Here is a 20,309-nt window from a genome sequence, read left to right as displayed (position 1 = left end):
GCTTCTTTACTGAAATCAAAATCTCCAGATACCTTAAATCAAACCTCAGCTGAAAGAGTTGTATTATTTTAGATTTGGGGAACCTTTCACTCTGCCCTCACCTGAAATCAGCTTATTAACCGAGTACTGCAGCTACGTCAATAAATGTAGTGTATGAGTGATATAGGATATTCACATCAGTTGGGATTTAAATTACAACATGAATATCTTAAAAATGCATAAACTGTCCATCGTGAACATAATGGGTTTGACTTTTAATGACCGAACGTGGTCCACAATGTGTACCGTTCCCAGGGGAACGTGCGTCGACGTCATCGCGTTTGTGCGCCGGAGTATTTCCGGTTCGAATCGCAGCCATCTTGTTTCCCCTCGCAAGCTAAATAAAATAAATAATACGCTGCGCCGGACTTCACCTACAACCCGTTAAAGAAAGTAAGTAAGAACATAAATATTATTTGTGGGTAGAATATCTACTCGAACGGTATCCGCGCCGGGTGGAACTCGGGGCAATTAGTTCGCTCCTTTTCATTTGCTGTTCTTGACCAATAGACGGTTGTTTTGGAAGATGAACATAGGCGCCATTTCCCTCCCCGCTCTCTGAGGCGCTTATTGGTGGCCCGCTGAAAGGATCACAGGCGGCGAGGAAACTGTCACTGCGTGCCCGCCATCTTGGCGCTCATCAGCATATTTGGTGGATGAAGTGGCTATTTCGAGTGGAGCCGAAATGGCGACAGTTTCACAACGAACTTAGCCCTTAAAAACCTTGATTGGTGGAATCTAGTCCGAGGTTTGATTGGTCTGAAGGACAGATCCAAACGTTGTCTTTATTGGTTAGACTGTTTCTTTCCCAGCTTCGCAAAGTTTCACAATGACCGCAAGAGTCGTTGTCAGTAGGAAGTTTAAATCGAACATCTGTGCTGTACAGCCGTCAGCAGCTGTGTGCGTCTCCGACAAAGCTCCCATTAACTTCACTAACGTCAAGCACCAACTCACGGTCATCGACGGCGGTCCCAATGTTAGCCGTTGATGCTAAACGTGTTTTGGGGGTGCTGCTGTCTCGAGATGCGGTTTAATTGTAACACCAAATTTCCTGGTATTTTTCGGACCTTTGTTGAGATTATTTTTTTTAATCCCGACGTCCGCCTGCTAGCTTGAGTGGGCAGCGTCGGTTTTCGTTTGTCCAGTCAGCCACTTTCTTCAACCTTTTAATGGGTAATGGATAAAGTACAACATCACCGTGAAGGCAGAGCAGTTAAACGGCAACCCCGTGCTTACAATGAGTGCATTCTGCATGTAAAGTACTGTGCAATTCTTGTTTTTCCCCCCAGTGAAGTCATGAACGCACCGGATTTTTAACGATTCCAAACAATATTTAATTCGCCCACAATATCGGAATACATCCCAGTTAGCTGGCCATACAGCGTGTGTTTCTGACATGTTGAAGTACATACTTCATATAGGAAACAATACCATGTTTCTCGTGTATTCCTTCGTAATTTTGACACTTACTTTACAGCAATGCCCATGCTTTTCCAGCATCGAACACAAAGTTGAGTACAGCTTTGTTTTTTTTCAGCCTTTCCACTGCATAGTTTTCCCAGTCTTACTCTTGGGATGCAAATGCTCATTTCCTTGCACGACTGTTTGTTTTATCTGTAAAGCGTTTAAGTCGAGTTAATACTAGGAGTCGGTTAAGCAGGTAGTTTTGAAGGTGGTCACGTGTTTTTGCATGTTTGTGGGTGAATGCTTGGTTGGCCTGGCTACCCTGAGGGTGCTGTGTGTTTATGAAACCCAGTGTCTGGGTGGTATATGTTTATCTCCAAACAGCATCGGTGAGAGCAAACATGTCCCTGCTACGGGCAGCGCAGGTCATGGGAAGGTCTTATTTGTATGGTGACCTTGCCAGGTGTCATTACTGAGGCATTTTGGGTAGGCAGAATGCACCTACAGCGTGAACGAGAGCTGTTCTTGCATGGCCAGTCATGAAGAAAAGGTTAATCTTTGTGCAGTTTCACTCCAATCATTAACTGGGTGTCAGTAGTACCTGTTTTTAGTCCCCGCGCTCCTCACTAAAATAGAAAAGGGAACATTTTGCTTTGTTTCTCTTGAGTCTCTATCTTGTTCTCTCGCCCTCCCTCCACTTGTCCCACCCCTCCCATCCCGTAACCACTCTCCTCTCTGTCCTTCTCCATCCTTCCGGTTCCCCTCCCCCCCTGGGTTTTTCATTGATGGGGCAGGTTTGCTCTCTCTCTCTCCCTCAAGCTTGTATTAGAAAATTGCAGGCATATGCAGCACAAGCTCTGGGCCACACCATCGTTTCTCAGGAGTTTAGCTTTTGAAGCTTTGCATGAGTTTTGATTTCTGACCTGAAATCACTGATGTTGTCAGTGGTGCATTGGGCATCATGGGTTGTGCACATGAGCAGCAGAGCCCTGCGTTGGTGTTTCAGTGTAAGAAAGTGTTCAGATTGAACCTGGGATGAGTTAACAAGAAGGGCATTGTGTGACATTGCTGACGTGGTTTTTTGATGACGTTTAAATTGTGGAAGTTGCTGTAAGCAAATTTCTTGAGGTCAAGACAACAATATCTTTGTTTGCAGAGTTTCACCCATATCACTTAGGTCTTGTTTATCCACAAATAGGACAAGAATTATACACACTTTTTCCCCCCCTACTCTCCCACAACTGCGTCTGTCTGCTGTGTCTTCTGTTTTTGTGCTAAGGTTTCATAATGATCTGGCTCATCAGTTTTTGTGTAAATGTGACTTCTAGTTTTTGTTAGGATTTTATAGGAATTGTGTTGCTACAAGTTGCACAACTATCTCAGTTAGTTATTCATTAGTTGACTAAAGTGCTATTTTATATTCTTTACACTCTGAATAAATAATGATACCATATACATTTGTTTTCATGGTTGGCATAAAATCAACATTACAGTGAATGTCATGATAGGAAGTGGATTCGTTTGAGGCTAGATGGTCGCAGTGTGCCTGTGAGTGTGAGCAAGGATAAATGTGAAAGCAAGGACAAAACGTGCATGTGTGTGGATGTGCATGTAGGACCGTGCACACGTATGAGACGGGGAGTCTGCCTGCTATGCTTTTGTACTTTAAATCATGTGGATGCAACATGCGGCATCCTTTCTGGCACCTCTCTGAGCCAGTCAGGGAGAGCGTGGCCGCCTGCATCACTCCACTGTCAGCCTGTAGCATCACAGTGGAGGCGGGGCCAAGGGAGACATTTAGTTTGACATTGTAAATAAGCAGAGAGCAGTTGTCAGAGAGCAGCCGTGGAACCTTTCTCATCCGTCCAACAGCGTCAGAGGCAGAGGACCGCTTGAGAAGAGACGATGCCGAGGCAAGCCACAGCCAGCACACCCTCCCTCACGCGCCGAGCGCTTTCCGCAACTTTATCTGCTCTTTTTCAGCTATTCTTATCGCCACTCTCTCTTCCCCTTTTCTATTCCCTGACCCCTATCCTGCAGCTCAAGGTAACTTAGAGCAGGAAGTTGGCTGTCGGTAAAAGGGGGTTGGGCGGAGGAAAGAGGAGGAGCGGGGGACGTGTCAAGGCTGATCGGAGTGTGCAGTGTCCAATAGCGCAGGGCGGTTCTGTCGCCTCATTGGTCGCAAGCCCAGGAATGAGGCAGGAGGCGGACGTGAGGCGGGATTTGAGTATCATGTAGCATGCTAGATTGATTACTCTTGAATGTTAAAGGGGAAGGAGGCTAGAGATTTTTGTCTGTGAGTCGGGAGTGCCGCTGTACTATTTGCCTGCTGCTGCTGTGTTGCTCTTCTATTCCTTCTCACCCTCTTCTCTGCACCAGGCCAGGGGTCATCTCAAAGACAAACTGGGTCACTGGCTGAAGAGAGGGAGAGGGGAGAGAGAGTAAAATAGGCAGCAAAAGAGAAGGTCAGCAAGTTGAGGGAGACTTAGTGGAAAAGAAACAGAAAAGACGGGACTATGTCTGAGGAGGAGGACGTTGGGGGGGCTGTTGAAGGAGACGGGGCAATGTGTAAAGGGAGAGTGGAAGAGAGAAAGGGGGAGGGGTAGAGGAAGGGGTGGGGGGGGCTTGATCTTCGCTGTATGTCCGGGCTTAGAGTCTTTTTAAAGCCGTCCAGTGAAGCCAAAGTGCCTTTTGTCTGTTGATACGATCAGAGTACTGGAGGAAGTGAAGGAGCATGAGTGAGTTTTTTTCTGTCAACCTCTGCTTGCTTCTGCTGCTGCTCTCAAGGAGACTTGGACAGGGCTATCTGTTTCCCTCTGTTTCTGCTGTGCTCCAGCAGGGCAGACTGTTCACCATGAAGGGCACGGGGGTAAGTCTGACAGCTGAAATCACACACTCGTGGAGAACACTTGTCGAGCGAAGTTGCTTTGAGTTTCAGAGAAAAGGAGTTTTTATCTCCGCTCACTTTCCGACGTCTCGCTCTCCATCACGCTACGCAGCAGTGAGACAGTGTCTGTCCTTTACAGCCGTCCTCAATCCCCCCCCCCCCTCCCTCTCCTGTCCTGTAGTACTCTCTATGAGAGATTGGTGGTGCGTGTTTTGTGTGTATCTCTCATCCGCGTCCTTCACTTGTCACTTCTGTGGAGCATTGACAGTTTTACAGACGGGCGAGGAAAAAAAAAGTCTATTGCAGTTGTTGTGTATTTATTGCATTTGTTTTCTAGTCAAAGTAACAATGTAAAATCCGACTGTCTTTGGATGTCAGGTTTTGTAACTTTAGACAACTGTGCATACAAAAACAGAATTTGACACTCAGTTATAGATCTGTTATTGATTGCATATAAGTGCATGGCAGCCAGGTCCTGCCTTTGTGCTGAGATGCTAGCTTAGTGGACTGTTTTTTTTTCTCTTTCTGATCTCGTAGAGACTAGTGCTGCTACAATGCCTCAGGTGGCAAATCTGACCCCACGTTTTCTCTCAGACACGTTAACACGAGACAGTGACGCAGAGCCAACTTGCAACAATGGCATCCATGTTGAAAGAAGAGTGGCTGTACATGAAAAACTCCAAGAGGATAATTCTCAGTGTTGTTGTCACTGTTGGTGTCGGAGGTCCCCAGGGGTGGAGGTGCAGCTGGTCTCAGTGACCTCAGGACCCCCCCGGCCCCCTCCCTGACAGCGCCAGATGCCCAGATGGGACAGACTGTCAGCCTGTCAGCTTCGGGGGCAGAGGAGGATAATCGTTTGATCTGATCTCTTCTGATGGAATCTTTGGAGGGTGCCTCTTCTCTCACTTGCCTCTGCCTCCCTTACTCTCTTCTCCCTTCACTCCCTAATTGAAAGTTTCCATTGGTGCCTTTCACAAAACAAAGTCCCGTTGGGTAAAGAGAGAGAGTGAGAGAGATTGAGAGAGGGAGACTAAAAATAACTCTTAAGTTGAAGCCCTTGCTGCCAAATCCCAGGGTTGGCTGCTGTCTGCATGAGATTTGAATATCATTTGTACCCTACGTTTTGCCATAGGCGCACAGAGGAGGAAAAGTAAACGAAAGACGCTAACCGCTCAGGCATAACCAGGCTGTTTTCAGCTTATCACTAGGGTGACCATTACCACCGCTGGTCTACGCTTTTGCCCTTGCCCCGCTTGGTTTTTATATGTGTACACTGTCACTAGAGACAGTATGTGGGCAGCCCGGGGGAGTCAGCTGTGTTCCAGCTTGCAATATGCAGGTACCTTTAGCCCTGCCTACTTTGACGCCAGAGACTGGGCCTAGCATTGGATGAAGGTCACAGGAATGTGAGATTGACTCCTGCAGTCTCTCTGTCAGCACTGACGAAGGAAACATGTGGAGAGAGATGAGAGGACGCCGAGGAAGTGCGACTCAAAGGGGAATGCGGAACACAACCAATATGTATAGTATGTGATATTTTTATGGGGCTTCTTCGAAAGTACACAGCATTAACCACTGGGGTCACTTAAGTGCTGCAGCGAAAGTTGAAAAACCTGTCCTATTCTATCCTCCCCCTTGCCCTCCCCTTCTCTCTTTCATTTCTCTCTCTCTCTCTCCCCCTCTCTCTCTCTCTCTCTCTCTCTCCTCCCTCCTCCCTCTCTGGTTTCTCTCTCTCCTCTGTTGAATGACCTTGGGAGATCAGTGACTAGCACTTCCTGGAGTTGGCTGGAAGCAGAACCAAGGGCAAAGTTTGCTGGGCTGTTTGGTCTGCCCACTGAGTCCAGCAGCACTAAATGTTGCGCTACATCTCATACAGAGTGAACACATTGTCCAAAACCATGTCTTTTCCTCTCTTTTTTTTTTAATATCATTAAGCATTTTGAAACATTTGTGTAAAAATTGCACGCGTATCCCAGTGGTTAATCTGTAATTCTCGGCTGGGAACTTAATGTTTTTTGTTTTTGCACAAGTAGATCATTTACCTTGCCTGCTCTGCCCATGCCAGTTTGTTTTTGAGTGGTGTTTGTAAATGGGTTCAACAAGGTGAGTGCTTAGAAAGTTGAGCATTTTTAACCCAACCCCACACTTTTTGACTTCCATGATTAGATTAAAAAAATACACACACACACACACACATGCATATATAGCTAGTCAGGCTACTTTTGATTTTATCTATCTGCTATGTTTTTCTTTTTTAATACTGATGGATTTTTCAAAAATCTGAGAGACAGTGATGTTTGGAGCAATGGCTGTGTTACATTAGTTTATTGCTATGATAAGGAGGTGTAATTTTTACTTTACTTCCATGAGCAAGTTTTCAATTTTGTAAATCTCGATAAAACAAATTAAACTATTTAAAGAAAGAAAATGAATGATACGTATTTCACATTTTTCAATTACCTATTTGATCACCTGGAAAGCTGATGGTTTTACTTTGTGAGGTTGACAAAAAAGACACTTAAAGCAAAATAAACCACTTGTCACGTACACTCACATTAATTTTGGTTTATCATACGCGGCTGGTTCTTCAAGGGTCGGGTTCACTCAGTGCACATCTGCTTCAATGTGAAGTGTCAGTCCTGCTTCAGGGGGAAAAAAAACATCAAGGATGCAATGACTTCTTCACCACTGTGACAGTGATTGTGATATCAAATCACCTCAGGGGAAAGTTCACCACTCATTCCCTTTCGCCGACACTCAGCAAAATGAAGAAGAACTCAGACCAGTGGCCGGGTCATCAAGAGAGCTTTTAGTTGCAGAACCATCCAGCGTGATCAAATTCATCTCTGTTAGTGCTTTTAAAATGACACCGAAACCTCTGCCTCTTTGCCCTGTTTGTTTTTTCATCCAATAACCTTAAAGAGCAAATTAAAAGACACGGATGAGCGATACTTTTTTTTGTCATTGTGTCTTTTCCGGTTATCTGTCTTGACATGCTGATCTCAGGTCCTACCGGGTTCATTTGGACCGGAATTGAAGTCGCATGTAAAGTGATGTGATGTCAGAGTTGGAGCGAGTCACAGTTGCTGCTGTGAGTGGCCACTTGATGTGACGTGCCAGGAACCTGGAGGGGGGGGGGGGGGTGAGATAGAGGGAACTCGAGAGAAGAGATACAGGACTGGCAGAACAACATTAGCGCTGATTCAGCTGCTTCAAGCAAAGCAGCATTGACTTTCTCTGAGTGCTTGGAAGAAGCAGGGCCAGGTGAAAGTAAAGAAGACGGGAAAAGAGAAAGGCACATGTGACAAAGAGATAGAAACTGCTGGTCAAGAGACTGCACAACGAGGGACAGTTGAAGGAAGTATTAGAAGAAGTCGACAGAACAAACAATTGTTCTCAAAGGCACGCATGTAGAGTCGAGTTTGCAGGAAACTGAACACCAGCATTTGTCTGCCTTGACGACCCGATGAAGGACAACAGGGCTGCAGGGGAGAGGAGAGGAGAGGAGAGGAGAGGAGAGGAGAGGCATCATGTACCCTAATATAGCCAACAGTCGCAGCTTAGAGCAACACAGCAGAGATGAACCTTTCTCAGTCCTACAGAATAATCTGCAGTATCTGGTTCAAACCACGTAACATTTGATCCTAATTTTTCCTTTTACAGTAAAACATTAGATACTTCAAAACACGCAAACGGATTGCCCTTATCGTATTTGAAACACGCCATTGCGCCTTACTCAGGTCGCCTGCTTCAACCTTCAGACCCTTTGCATCTTTTATAAAGTTGACATTTATTAGCTTTTAGGGAGATTCAGAGATTTCCTGTTGCAGAGAATAGCCCTGCTCAGTGCTCTGAGTCTTGATTTGACCAGTCATTGGAAAATGTTGCACGGAACCATGTCGTAATGTTCTTCGTTCGTGACAAACACGACACGCAAATCTTCCATTGATGTAGGTATACTCTGCGTGGAACACACAAGCTAGCTGGCGGAGCTATGTTCAAGGACATGTTGATACTTAGCCTCCTTTTTTCTATGCCACTTTCCCAGGCTTCAGCCTGCCTCACCTTGCTTTTCCTTTCTTCTCACTTTCAGATCTTGTTTCGGTCCTGTCCTGCAGATATGAACAGTGCATTTTCATTGAAGGTCATAAGGTCAGAGAACAGGGGTCTGATATTAGTACAACACTATCTTCAGAGTTTTTTAGTAGAGAGGTTATGACTAGGTGTGGAAACTGAGGAAGAGTTTTTGTAGCTTGTGTTTTGTCTTAATTTGATCATTAAATAGTTTTCTATTTGAAGTCATCATCCTTCTGGACCACAGTATTGTCACCGTTGTTAAAATTTGAATGGTCATCCATAGAGTAAACAACTTGCCTGAAACTGCACTCTGCTCTTAAATTGCTCCTCTTATTTGTGAATTCACGATGCCTGCAAATTCTTCTTTAGGCTAGCCATATGTGTAGAGGTCAGTTCGCAATTGTGCACACGTCTAAAAAAAAACTACAATCCCCATCAGCCACTCCTGCCCCGTGGAATTCTGGGATTGTCCTGGAGACTGCAGGTTTTCAATCAACCTTGAAATGCAACTGGACACTGGAGCGTCATACAGGGAAGGGGAGACACTGTCAAGGTCAATCACTAGCATGGCATGCCATAGCTACAAGCGGCCCGATTGATTTATATAAAGCTCCCCTCGTGTCCTGTGTTGTGTCTTATTGATTTAGGCTACTGTCTGTCGAAAGTGAATGACAGAACAGGATGCAGCAGCGCTTCTTCTCTATTATTCAGTAACTTCTACATTTGCCAGAGAAGTGATCTTTCCTGTAAAACATCACTCACGTGGAGATCCTCCATCCTGAATCTGTGATTTATTGTTGGGAAATTTTTACTGCTGCACTTAATGGTTATAAAGGAGCTCCTGTAGAGACAAAGTGACAGCAATCCCTTATATTGAAGCTGCACCAGAACCTAAAAGAGGAGGCTTTAGCGGAGTGTCGGACCGGCTGTCCTTCATACTGTACTCCTCTGTCAGCGACACCACGGATGGAGCCATTCATGCTTGTGGGCCCAGTGCAAGGAAAGAAGACATGATAAAAATGAGACCACCCCCCCCACTTGCCTAAAACGCTCCTTTTTTGTGGTGTCAAGTCTTCCTTTTCTCCCTGTGTCTCCCTCTTTCTGTCTTGTTTGACCCACATAGCAGTTTTGCACAGCAGCTCTGGCTGTGGCCCCGTCTCCTACCTCCCCCTGTTAAAGCCTTTGGCACTTTGTCTTAGTGCTGGATTAATGCTGAACTGGACAAGGCACTAACCCCTCCCTCAGCACCACACACACAAACGCATCTCGTCTCTCTTGAGTAGCTCCAAACACTCATCTCTTGTTCTGCCCCCCCACCCTCCTACCCCCCCCCCCCCTCACGTTTCCTATTATTCCCCCTTCTGTCGAGTCTTTTCACCAAGGTAGGGAGCGAAGGGAGAGAGTGAAAGAGTTTGATCAAGACACTCCAAGCTCTTACATGTTGAGACAAGCAGGCCAATATTCCCCCAGCAGATTCCTGACATGCCATAGTAACATGCTGGATCCTCTTTCAAACCATCAGACCCCTTGCATTTATGTCAACAAGTATCTGTTAGCAATAGCTTGGTTATTTTTCTTCACAACATTTGGATGATGTGTGAGCATTTTTCTTTTGCCAGTTTGTCATAAAATGGCTCCAGCGGGCCACAAATCACCGCTGCCTTCTAGGTCACTTCAGCACTGTCCTCATGATGTGGGGTCACCTGCAGCTACTGACTTGCACATGATGCGCATGTGTTTACAGAGAAGCTGCAGCTATGTGCTGAAGGTGAGAAAGCCATTCATAATCAGGGAGCATGCGGCCAGACTGCTAGTGGGGTCTTGGGCATGTCAACATCCCACGAGGATAAGAATAGTAACCCCCTTCGGTCTCTATTTTAGATTTCAGCGTATTTTAATTATAGGCCGTGATAGGATATGTGGCTGTTACACACACGGGAAGAGCTCAAAGCTCCACAGGCCTGGTTTGGACCTGCTGTGCAACCTTGACCTGTTCCAGACTGATGAAATGTCTACATGTGTTGTGTTTTTTTTCTGTAATGATTAATTGTTTGCTTTAATCTCCTTCCATCTTTCTGTTTCCTTTCATACAGCAGAGTAGAAGATGTCTGCAGATGCGTTTGGCGCTGGGGGCAGCGATGCCCAGCAGACTCTGCAGTCCTTCTGGCCGCGCGTCATGGAGGAGATCAGGAACTTAACTCTGGTACGTTAAACAAACGCACACCGGCAAATTCATCACGCAGATTCAAGGATTCAATGTGGTCTTCCGATACTTATACACAAAACACTCTCTTTCCCCTATTCCTTGTGCTCTTCTTTCCAGAAGGATTTTCGTGTGCAAGAGTTACCTTTAGCTCGAATCAAGAAAATCATGAAGCTGGATGAGGATGTCAAGGTAAAACGAGACCTTAAGTGGAGGAACCCTTCAGAAGAAATAATGTCGAGCATGTAGTGGGGGGAAAAAAGCAAGATGGTTTTGAAAGCAGGACATTGTAGCCAGTACAAGTAGCTGAACTGTTTTAGTGCTCTGCACCAGGATAAGCCCAAAGTGATCTTTAACAACTAAGTGTTTTAAATTGGCCCCACGTTGCTGCAAATTGTTGGTCGTGTTGTAAAGCTGTGGGATCACAATTTTATTTGCCTTGTTATCATGGCGAATAATTCCATTTAGGAACAACAAACGTCAAAGTCTGCCCTGTTATGCCTGCTTTTTGCAGATGTCTGCATGAACTCTGTTCAGAGGAATGTTCCCAACTCCGAACATTTCTCGTTTGTCTTCAAGTAGGCAGTTATGGCTCACGGTGGAGTGATTATTTCCCCCTCATTATGCTGTGACCGCTCATAGCCTCTAAAAAAAGCACTGTAACATGTGTGTGGCTTGAAGGTTCTGTGCTATCCCCTTAGTTAAGCAGCAGCTTAGAGCGGTAAAGAGATCAGGAGATCGCTGATATCTGAAGGAGCGACCCCTCTGACATCCATGAGACAGCAGCTTTCACTGCATGTGAATGGTATTCTGTGTACGTATTCTGTTATGTTGTGTCCTGTGTAGGCTTACTTGTGGCCTACAGAATAGTCAGTTTTGTTACCAATGTGCTCTGATCATATGGGATTTTTAAAGAATATAAGTAGAAGTGTTTGTAACCTGATTAATCAGTGCAATGATTTTCTGCTTTGCAGCATATGCGACCTTGTTGTAACTCCACTGAGACTCTGGTCCGGAGTGATTTATGGTTTTGATGATGTGTGATTGTGGTCGGTCAGCGTAAAATTAACCAGGTGTAACCGTATCTCCTCTCCTCAGATGATCAGTGCCGAGGCTCCTGTCCTGTTTGCCAAAGCAGCTCAGATCTTCATCACGGAGCTCACCCTCAGAGCATGGATCCACACTGAGGACAACAAGAGACGCACACTACAGGTCAGAAACACCATTGAGTTGTTTTTTTTGTTTTTTTATCTTCTTAAATGACACATTTGACCACATACAGATCACAGTTCAGTTGATTTGTGACTTTTCCAGCCTACTTCTATACATTTCTACCACCTTCTTTTTAGCTCTTGTCCCGCACTCTCGCATCAATTTGCAGTCTTTTCTGGCTTGTTGCTTTCTATTCATCCAGTTCCACCCCTATGTGTGTATGTGTTTACAAGCAGAGGCCCTATACCAGCATCCCCTTGAGGACTATCTCCCTGTTAAGTTCTTTCTCCTTCCACTGACTTTAAAAGCAAAGCCAGACGGGCGCTGGTGACCCACTTTTCTTCCCCGGTGCCATTTTTCCTGTTCTGCCTTCATGATGGGCCCGAGAAAGCTCCAGGAGTGAAAGGAAGCAGAGGACAGGAAAGCGCTGATGGAAACAGTCGGGAGAATAAGTCCAGCGCTTGTCTCACCTGGATGTCAAAAGGGGAAAACTGTGGGGCAGAACATGAAAGCCCTTAAGTCCACTTTATCCATTCGCATACCTCAGAGAGATTAGCAGTCCATGGATATGTGTGTGTGTGCCAACGCAGGTAGAAAAAGAGGCCGGGGGGAAAGAAAAAAAAAAAGAGGAAAAAAAGACAGTGTAATCTGTCTTATCAGTTAGTCTTGGTGAAGACTCACACTGAAGACCTACTTTGGAAATGTGCTCACTTTGCGTTAGTTTTGCCATATCTCTATTCTTAATGACAGTCCTGCTCTTCACTGCTTTAAATAGAAACATCTACTGCAGAAGTGTACATGTTGACTGTATTTTTCACCACAGATGCCACATTAGACACCAGCGCCACCTGCATTGTGAACGAGTGATTTTCTTTTGCCTACGTGAGGGACAGTGCCCCCACCCGTCCCTCCCCCCTCCTCCTCCCTCCTCCTCCCCCCTCCCCTCTATTTGCACAAGCACACACGTGTAGAACCTGAGTCCTATTGTGAAAGGGGCACGCCGATCGGGGTCACCATGGCAACGCTCATCAATAGAACAAGTGTAGATGTGACCTGATGTTACCAGATATTAATCAAGCGGCTATAAATAGTCTGTAGAGGAGGGAGGGCCACAATAGGGGGTCTCGACAGCCAATATCCTGTGGAAAATTCCACAGAGACAGCGCACTGCTGTGGATATAGGAAGGGGTATGGAAGCAAAGCGTGTGCTCACGAGGGCAGGGAAATGTCATTCCTGTTCATCACACACAGATTTGTATTTTTATCTTACTATACTGTTTGTTTTTGACATCTGACTAATTGGCTGTTTAACTTTCTTTTAAGTTGACACCATTAATTATTCTCATTTTGTACCATCAAGCAAGTGTTCTGAATTTTTTGTTGTTGTTTTTGTTTATAAAAGTCAAGTCAGCTTTATTTATAGAGCACTTGAAAACAGCTGTGGCTGAAGCCAAGGCGCTTCACATGAAAGCCAAAAAAAAAAAATGCAATAGAAGATTATAAACAGTAAAAACCAAACAATAAAATGGACAACAATAAAACCAGGCACAGTCTCAAACATGGTTAAAAGCCAAGGAATAAAAATGAGTCTTAAGATTAGTTTTATAAGTGGACAGTGAGGGAGATTGTCTGACGGGCAGTGGGAGCTCATTCCACGTAAATCAACAAAACAAATGACAGCCTTCGATGGTTTCTTTAAGTCCGAAGTGTTATATGAAATGTTCTCTCTAGCTCAAAAACCACATTTCAGTGGAAAAATAAACAGCACAAATATTAATCTGCAATTTGAAAATATTTGGGTTTTTACTGGAAATGTGACTCCGTTAATTAACAAGTTATCTAAATAGATCTATCTTTGGACCACTGACTTCAAGTCTAAAATTAGTATCTCTTTCTTTGAGCGCAATTATGAAAGCAAACACCTGTTTCATTACTACTGGGAACTGCATTTCAATCCCACTGTAGCCTCTTGTGTGGCTATTTCTGAAGCAATGACCTCAGACCCTGGACCATATTCAAATAAAAATATACATCAGTCGCTGCATCTAAAGACTTAACCTTTGACCTTTTCGCCTTTTGTGACTTTCCATGCTTGCAGAGGAATGACATCGCCATGGCGATAACCAAGTTTGACCAGTTCGACTTCCTGATTGACATCGTTCCCCGCGATGACCTGAAGCCCCCGAAACGTCAGGTGAGACAAAGCAATCACTGCTTTCAGTCGTATTACCGGTCCAGTGGTGAGGAAGCAGGTCTTGTTTGAGAGCTCAGTGGGAAACAGTTTCCTCACGCACACACACACACACACACACGTTACATCAGGCCAAAGCGCTGCTCATTTGATTATTCAAGTCAGGTACTTTTCCTTTTGTTGGCAACTCGTAGGTGCTGTAAACATCCTTGACTGGAAGCTGAGGTTTTGACAGTGAGGGCTTTCAGTCGGATGTTTGCAGCATCTTCTTGCCGCAGACAGCCAACTGTGACTTCAACAGTGGAACCAGATTGTCTCAGTGAGTTGCTAAACATCACTCGTAGCGTCAAACATGTTGTTCATCGTCGTTGTTTTCTCACTTGGAGTTTGACTAACAATTGACAAGGAAAATACAGTATAAAAAGCGAAGCAGACAATCAAATGAGACGTTGAAATTTGTTGTCAAGTAGACTGTCTCCAGGCATGTAAACATCCTACACTCTCAGCTGTGTTGTCATGGAGCTGGGAGAGGGGTGTTTACGCTTCTGGTGACGGAGGAACCTCGTCAAGATGAAGCCACGCTCATTAGTCACTTTTAAAGCTGAATGACGCAAGTGAGGGCCCAATCGGGATTTTATCGTGATATTAAAAAAAAGTGCGCAAATGAGAACAAGCGTATGAAATTATTTCTGTCGCGAAGCCAAGAACAAGTTGGATAAGGAAGACGTGCTCGCACACACAAAGCACGCCATACTTTTCGTTTCATTATTAGTTTCTTATAAACAGAAAAAGTCACTGCTTCACCAAACGAACAATATTCCAATAAATAAATGTAAGAAATGCTGAATATTGAGTGAAGTGAAAGTGAAGCCTCTGACCATCCCGGCAAAACTGAACATTATTGCCTTTGTAAAGGCTGCACTGTTTTACTGGATTATATTAGGCTTCATAGATATACCTAAAGAAGTGAGTTCTACAGTCCAGATGATAAATGCAGGCTTATTGGAACGGTTGATGATTTTGACATGAGCATGCCTGCATTCTATGTTATTGACCAGTATGATGCTTGTAATGGATCTTGCATCCAGGTTGCATTACTCTTCCCCAGCTTCATCCCATCACTTATTTATCAAGACTGCTCTCCTCTACCGTTACACCAGCAAAAATAATTCATGGAGATGTAATGAACTGATAGGCCTCCAACGTGTGTGTGTGTGTGTGTGTGCTTTGTGTTGGTGCGTGTTTATGTTTGCACGTTCAGGAGGAGATGCGTCAGTCCGTGGCCCCAGCAGAGCCCGTGCAGTACTACTTCACGTTGGCCCAGCAGCCGGGAGCGGTGCAGGTGCAGGGTGCACAGCAGGGCCAGCAACCTGCAGCACAAGCAGCCACGACCATCCAACCTGGACAAATCATCATCGCACAGCCGCAGCAAGGACAGGTAACTAACATTTCTTTAAAAAATAAACAACGAAAATTCACTGGACCAGCAAAGGGGCAAAAAAAATCCTTAAAATGTACTGAAACCCAGTTGATACTATGGACAAATAAAGTTCATTCTTCTATCTGTGAACCATGGATATTTGCTTCTCACAGGGCGTTTCAGTTGTTTGTTCTAGCACCACCCAGTCCTGCTAATCCAGCTGCAACAGTGTCGTTTGTTGGGTAACGCTGGCTGGTCTTCTCGATATTAGTCCTCGCTCACATATAGAAGCAGCCGCCTCTCCCACCAGAAAGCAGAACAGGGCCTCCAAACACACCCAGCACATGGAGAGGCACACTCGGTGAACACCCACTCATCGCAGTCCTGCAGAGCAAACACTCGTTCTAAGACTTGTTGTTCAAAAAGATGTGACGTCCTACTTTCTCCTGTAAGAGAGATTTTTTTTTTTTGATGGTTGATTATTGCAGGTTATTTGCTGAATAAAGTCACACATCGTTGTGAGTAAATTACGTCACCACACACAGTTGCGTTCACTCGGTTCCCCGCACAGTCACAGTGCAGTTTATGCCGAGTCAGGATTCTCTTCCCAGTTAAGATGTTAAAAGACGGAAGTCTTTATTTGTCTCTAATCAAGCGATGACGGGGGTTTGAGGCTCAGGTCAAATGGAAAGGTGGCCATGTGGCGGCATTGGGACCAATATCCCGCTCGCTGTCATTCCTCGAATCTGGATCAATAGTGCCTTCCGGCTATTTTCTCTCTCCTTCCAGTTTAATCATTGCATGCGGTGGAGCTTCATGTTGCTTGAGCAGATTGCTTTCAGCCGAGCTGTTATTCTTTAGCCCCGGTCTGATTCACGTTACGAAGTCGCACTCCGACACTCGCCATACAGAGACTTCATCGTGGGCCTGTAATGAGGCGCCGCCTCGAGAATCTTCGAAAAGAGAAATCATTCTGGATTTGACGCTTCACTGTAATTCTTTTCCCTTTTATTCTACTGGATGAAAATATTCCCTCTTGAGTCTTAAGGTTGAGCAAAAAAAAGATGAGGATGAGATTGAATGAGATCTCAGCTCATTTCTTTCATACGTCTGAGCACAACTTTTAGTGTTACTAGTTTTCACTGGTGTATCAAATCATTTAGACTCTTTTATACATCTTCAGTCAAATGAACTGCAGTAACTCTAGTGTACATAGTAATTATTTAAAAAAAATCATTTTTCTCTTCAGCTCCTTTGTCATTGTCACAGTTTTACGTTGGATTCTCATGAACACGCTCTTGAATGTCACTTGCTAATTTCACGTCACTGTTTTCTGCCCTAACTTTTCAGCTTTCTGCGCCCACACACACACACACACACACACACCACTCGTGCTTACTTTTGTGTGTTGACCCTGTTGCAATCGCTGCTTTCTTACTGTGTGTCTCTCTCTCATTTTCTCATTCCGTCCTGTCGGCCATCAGATGTTACAAGGTGCCACCATGCAGCAGTTACAGCAAGTGCAGGTGCAATCACAGGGCACACCCATCACGGTAAACACACATACTTTTATACGTACACACAAAGCACCGCGGCCCTGCAGGTGACCGCTCGCCCATAAGCTCCGTCGTGCTCGGGTGACTTCGGTCTGTAGGGGTGACCACAGCATGAGATCAGGTGGCCTTTCCTGGATTATGTGACGGACAGAAGAGAACCTGCTTCGTCACCTTAAGTCCCTGTGTCCCATGTGCACGCCGATCTATTATCAAACTAATACAGTTTCAGAAGAAGCGCTTTGCCACTGGAGTTAATTTGCACGCCCAGGAAATCAGTGATTTCCTGCCCATTTGTTTTTGTGCGAAATTACTTTTAATTGCAGTTTGGAAACTGAACCTCCTACAACAGTTGAACTCTCTGTGCGATGTCGTTCTCACCGTTTCCTCTCTTTGCGCTCTCTTGTCTTCTTTGCCCCCCCCCCGTTAGAGCGCACCTGTCACCATGCAGGTTGGCGAGGGTCAGCAGGTGCAGATTGTCCAGGCTGCCGCACCGCAGGGTCAAGCCCAGACGGCTCAAGCTCAAGGCCAGACCATGCAGGTCATGCAGCAGATCATCACCAACACGGGGGAGATCCAGCAAATACCGGTACGAACACACATCCAGCCTGTTCATGTGAGGACGAGACGCTCGAGGGGAGAGTGAGCCTGATGAAAAGAAAAGACGTGGTCACATGGTTATCACCGTCACATTTTTCGTACTGTAGTATTTTCTATCCTTCACTGTGACGAGATACAAGCACACGTTTTTAGAGCGTGCGCATTCCAAGAACAGAAAGGGAAGTTCTTGTTTTCGAGAGCAGGAAAATGGCTGTGACCTCTGCATTTGGATGACCTTTGTTCCAAACCGAACTCTGTCCCCCCCTTGTGTTGGTTAACTGCAGGTGCATCTAAATACGGGCCAGGTTCAATACATCCGTCTCGCCCAGCCGGTTTCTGGAGGGCAAGTGGTCCAGGGGCAGATCCAGACTCTCGCAAACACTCAGCAGGTGACCAACAGAACACCTTCACACAACACGTCTTGCAAATATGAAAAACGTTTTTACATTGTTGTTAGAGTTGGATCAAATTTTTAAAAATACCTCTTTTTACTTTTAGATCACGCAGGCGGAGGTACAGCAAGGACAGCAGCAGTTCAACCAGTTTACTGACGGACAGGTAAAACGTCTTGTTGGCTTTAATGGGACTTTTGGCAAACTGTTACTAATTTGAGGTTGGCCTTGTAAAATAACAGTGTTAAATGTAATGGAGTCATATTAATGATATTAAATAGCATCTTGTATCGACACGGCATTGAGGTCAGTTGACACGCGACAGCACGGCTGACCCTGAACTCTCTGTCTCCGTCTTGTAGCAGTTGTATCAGATACAACAGGTGACGATGCCGGCGGGACAGGAGCTGACCCAGCCGATGTTCATCCAGTCCACCAACCAGACGGCGGACACACAGGTCACGCAGGTCAGCGCCGACTGAGTCCCCACCCGGAGTCTTGCTCTTCACACACGTGACACGCACACCAGCCCCACGTGACGCTGACGGGTGCCATCGACTTCGACGAAGGAGGCTTGACAACCTTGAAATCTAAGCAATGCCAATTGAAAGGAGGGACCTGAATATCTGAAAATGCTTTTTTTTTTTTTTCTGTCATAAATCTAGTACAGTGGATCAAAAACCAAAGGGACACTGACTGACTTTTTTAAAACCATCACATGTTACCTGCTTGAACCCAATGTGCTATTTCTCTCCTGCTACATGTCTCATATGAAGAAAACGTGAATCCACTTCCACATAAACCAATCGTGTTTTGTTCTCCTTTAGCACACGAATTTCTTTAAAGATGTAAAAACATTAGGGAAGATTACTTTGTCTTTTTTTTTTTTTATACTGGCACCTTATGATCCGCTCTTCAAGTGAAAACTAACTAGATAGTGTCCATCTTTGTCTATGTGAGCGTCTCTTAGCACGTCTGTGGTTGAAGGAAGCCATGAGATTCTTCTAGTGTTTCTTTTAGGTATCAAACAAACCCCGTTCATTGTTTCTGTAGTTGATGGACGAAATGAAGCCATATACCTCAGATATCACTTTTTACAACAATCGAATAGAAGGGATCTTGAGAAGAGGTTTTAAGATTAGGTGGAATTTTTTATTTTTTTTTGTATTTTCTCTTTTGTGATGTTTTCACATTATTGATGCATGGATTTATGTTGTAAGGGCTTCAGACTGTATAGTTGATCTGTGTATGTAATGTGGTGTGTGTGTGAAGCACCCACGCTCTCTTTTCCTCTTCCATTCTTTGATCCTTTCACTTCTTTTCTCATCCTTCGGTCTTTAAAGCAGAGGATCTCGTCTCTGCCTTTATGCAGTTTCATACAAGTCTCTCTTTTCGTATGGTTTTGGAGTCTGAAGTCTTGTGCCCTGGTTTAAGTCTCATGTACAAACACATGACTGGAGCAAAAAAAAAAAACAGCAAACAAAACAAACTTTTTATAGATCTGTCGCTCTTTTTCAATACGATCATTTCTTTTTTTTGTTTGTTTTTTTGGAAATTGGCCTCATTTCAAGTAATTTTTGTACAGTAATGATTATTATCAGTGTTGTTATCGTTTTTGCATGAAGTTCAAACTGCCAGCATGACATGCAATAGATAGGTACAATTTTATTTTTGACGTCCTTTTTTTTGTAAGCAAACATTGTTTGTGAAAAAAAAAAAATTTAAACAAAACAATAAAAACCACAACTTGTTGGAAGATTCTTGTTCTGTGGTTATTTTTGTTGTTTGTGTCATCAGGTCCTGATGTTTGTTTTACGAAGGCTAAACACCCGTCTAGTGTGGACAGTTGTCTGGGAGGCAGGAGAGACTTGGATTATTTCCAGGTAGAAGCAGGTCACCGACAAAGACCAGACTATAATTTACAATGGTTTTTTTTTTTAATATTTATGAAACTTGAGCCACTTCCCTTCATAAACAGCAGATTCTCTTTTACGATTCTGCGACTCTCTTCCTTGTAAAGGGGTCAAAGGAAGTCATTGCATCTTGCATTGCACCATACACGGTGAAACTTCCTGCTTCAGCCAAGATTTCAATCTCTGGTTTTGCCCTCAGGGTCAAGATTTAATACAAAGCGCCACCAAGAGGGACAAAACATTTAAAGAGAATTATGGAATCGAGATATAGGACATACTTGTGTTGTTTTCCCTACCGGCCATAAGAGGGCAGCACTGACTCAGCAAACGAAATATTGCTGATGCACTGTATTGACTGACCTGATTTTAGTCCTTGACCCAAGTATTATTGTTCTGAGCAGGACTAATACTTAGGAAA

General features: G+C 44.6%; 1 protein-coding gene across 7 annotated transcripts; it reads left to right on the top strand.

Annotated features, from left to right (window-relative positions):
- Positions 1-368: 368 nt before the first annotated feature.
- Positions 369-19,716, top strand: nfyc (nuclear transcription factor Y, gamma). Of its 7 annotated transcripts, none has more exons than XM_080516321.1 (11): positions 369-432; positions 10,501-10,610; positions 10,734-10,802; positions 11,709-11,822; positions 13,921-14,016; positions 15,275-15,451; positions 16,918-16,986; positions 17,417-17,575; positions 17,871-17,975; positions 18,085-18,144; positions 18,341-19,716. In XM_080516321.1, exons 2-11 carry the CDS (start codon positions 10,512-10,514, stop codon positions 18,458-18,460), a joined length of 1,068 nt encoding a protein of 355 aa, XP_080372447.1. In that variant the 5' UTR covers positions 369-432; positions 10,501-10,511; the 3' UTR covers positions 18,461-19,716. The 7 variants fall into 7 exon arrangements, with proteins under 7 accessions (XP_080372447.1, XP_080372444.1, XP_080372450.1 ...); XM_080516318.1 differs by having other exon boundaries at positions 10,731-10,802; XM_080516320.1 differs by lacking the exon at positions 369-432 and adding an exon at positions 3,278-3,489 and having other exon boundaries at positions 10,731-10,802.
- Positions 19,717-20,309: the final 593 nt, after the last annotated feature.

The sequence above is a fragment of the Blennius ocellaris genome, assembly GCF_963422515.1.
Source record: "Blennius ocellaris genome assembly, chromosome: 20".
NCBI classification, from domain to species: Eukaryota; Metazoa; Chordata; class Actinopteri; order Blenniiformes; family Blenniidae; genus Blennius; species Blennius ocellaris.
This window is presented reverse-complemented; position numbering and strand designations above follow the sequence as displayed.

What these genes read in the sequence shown, in the direction of transcription:
- nfyc (XM_080516318.1), top strand. Translation starts at nt 10,512, where the DNA reads ATGTCTGCAGATGCGTTTGGCGCTGGGGGCAGCGATGCCCAGCAGACT. An exon ending in AGCTGGATGAGGATGTCAAG is followed by an intron (nt 10,803 to 11,708) that starts GTAAAACGAGAC and finishes TCCTCTCCTCAG; the next exon opens with ATGATCAGTGCCGAGGCTCC. An exon ending in CACAGGGCACACCCATCACG is followed by an intron (nt 16,987 to 17,416) that starts GTAAACACACAT and finishes CCCCCCCGTTAG; the next exon opens with AGCGCACCTGTCACCATGCA.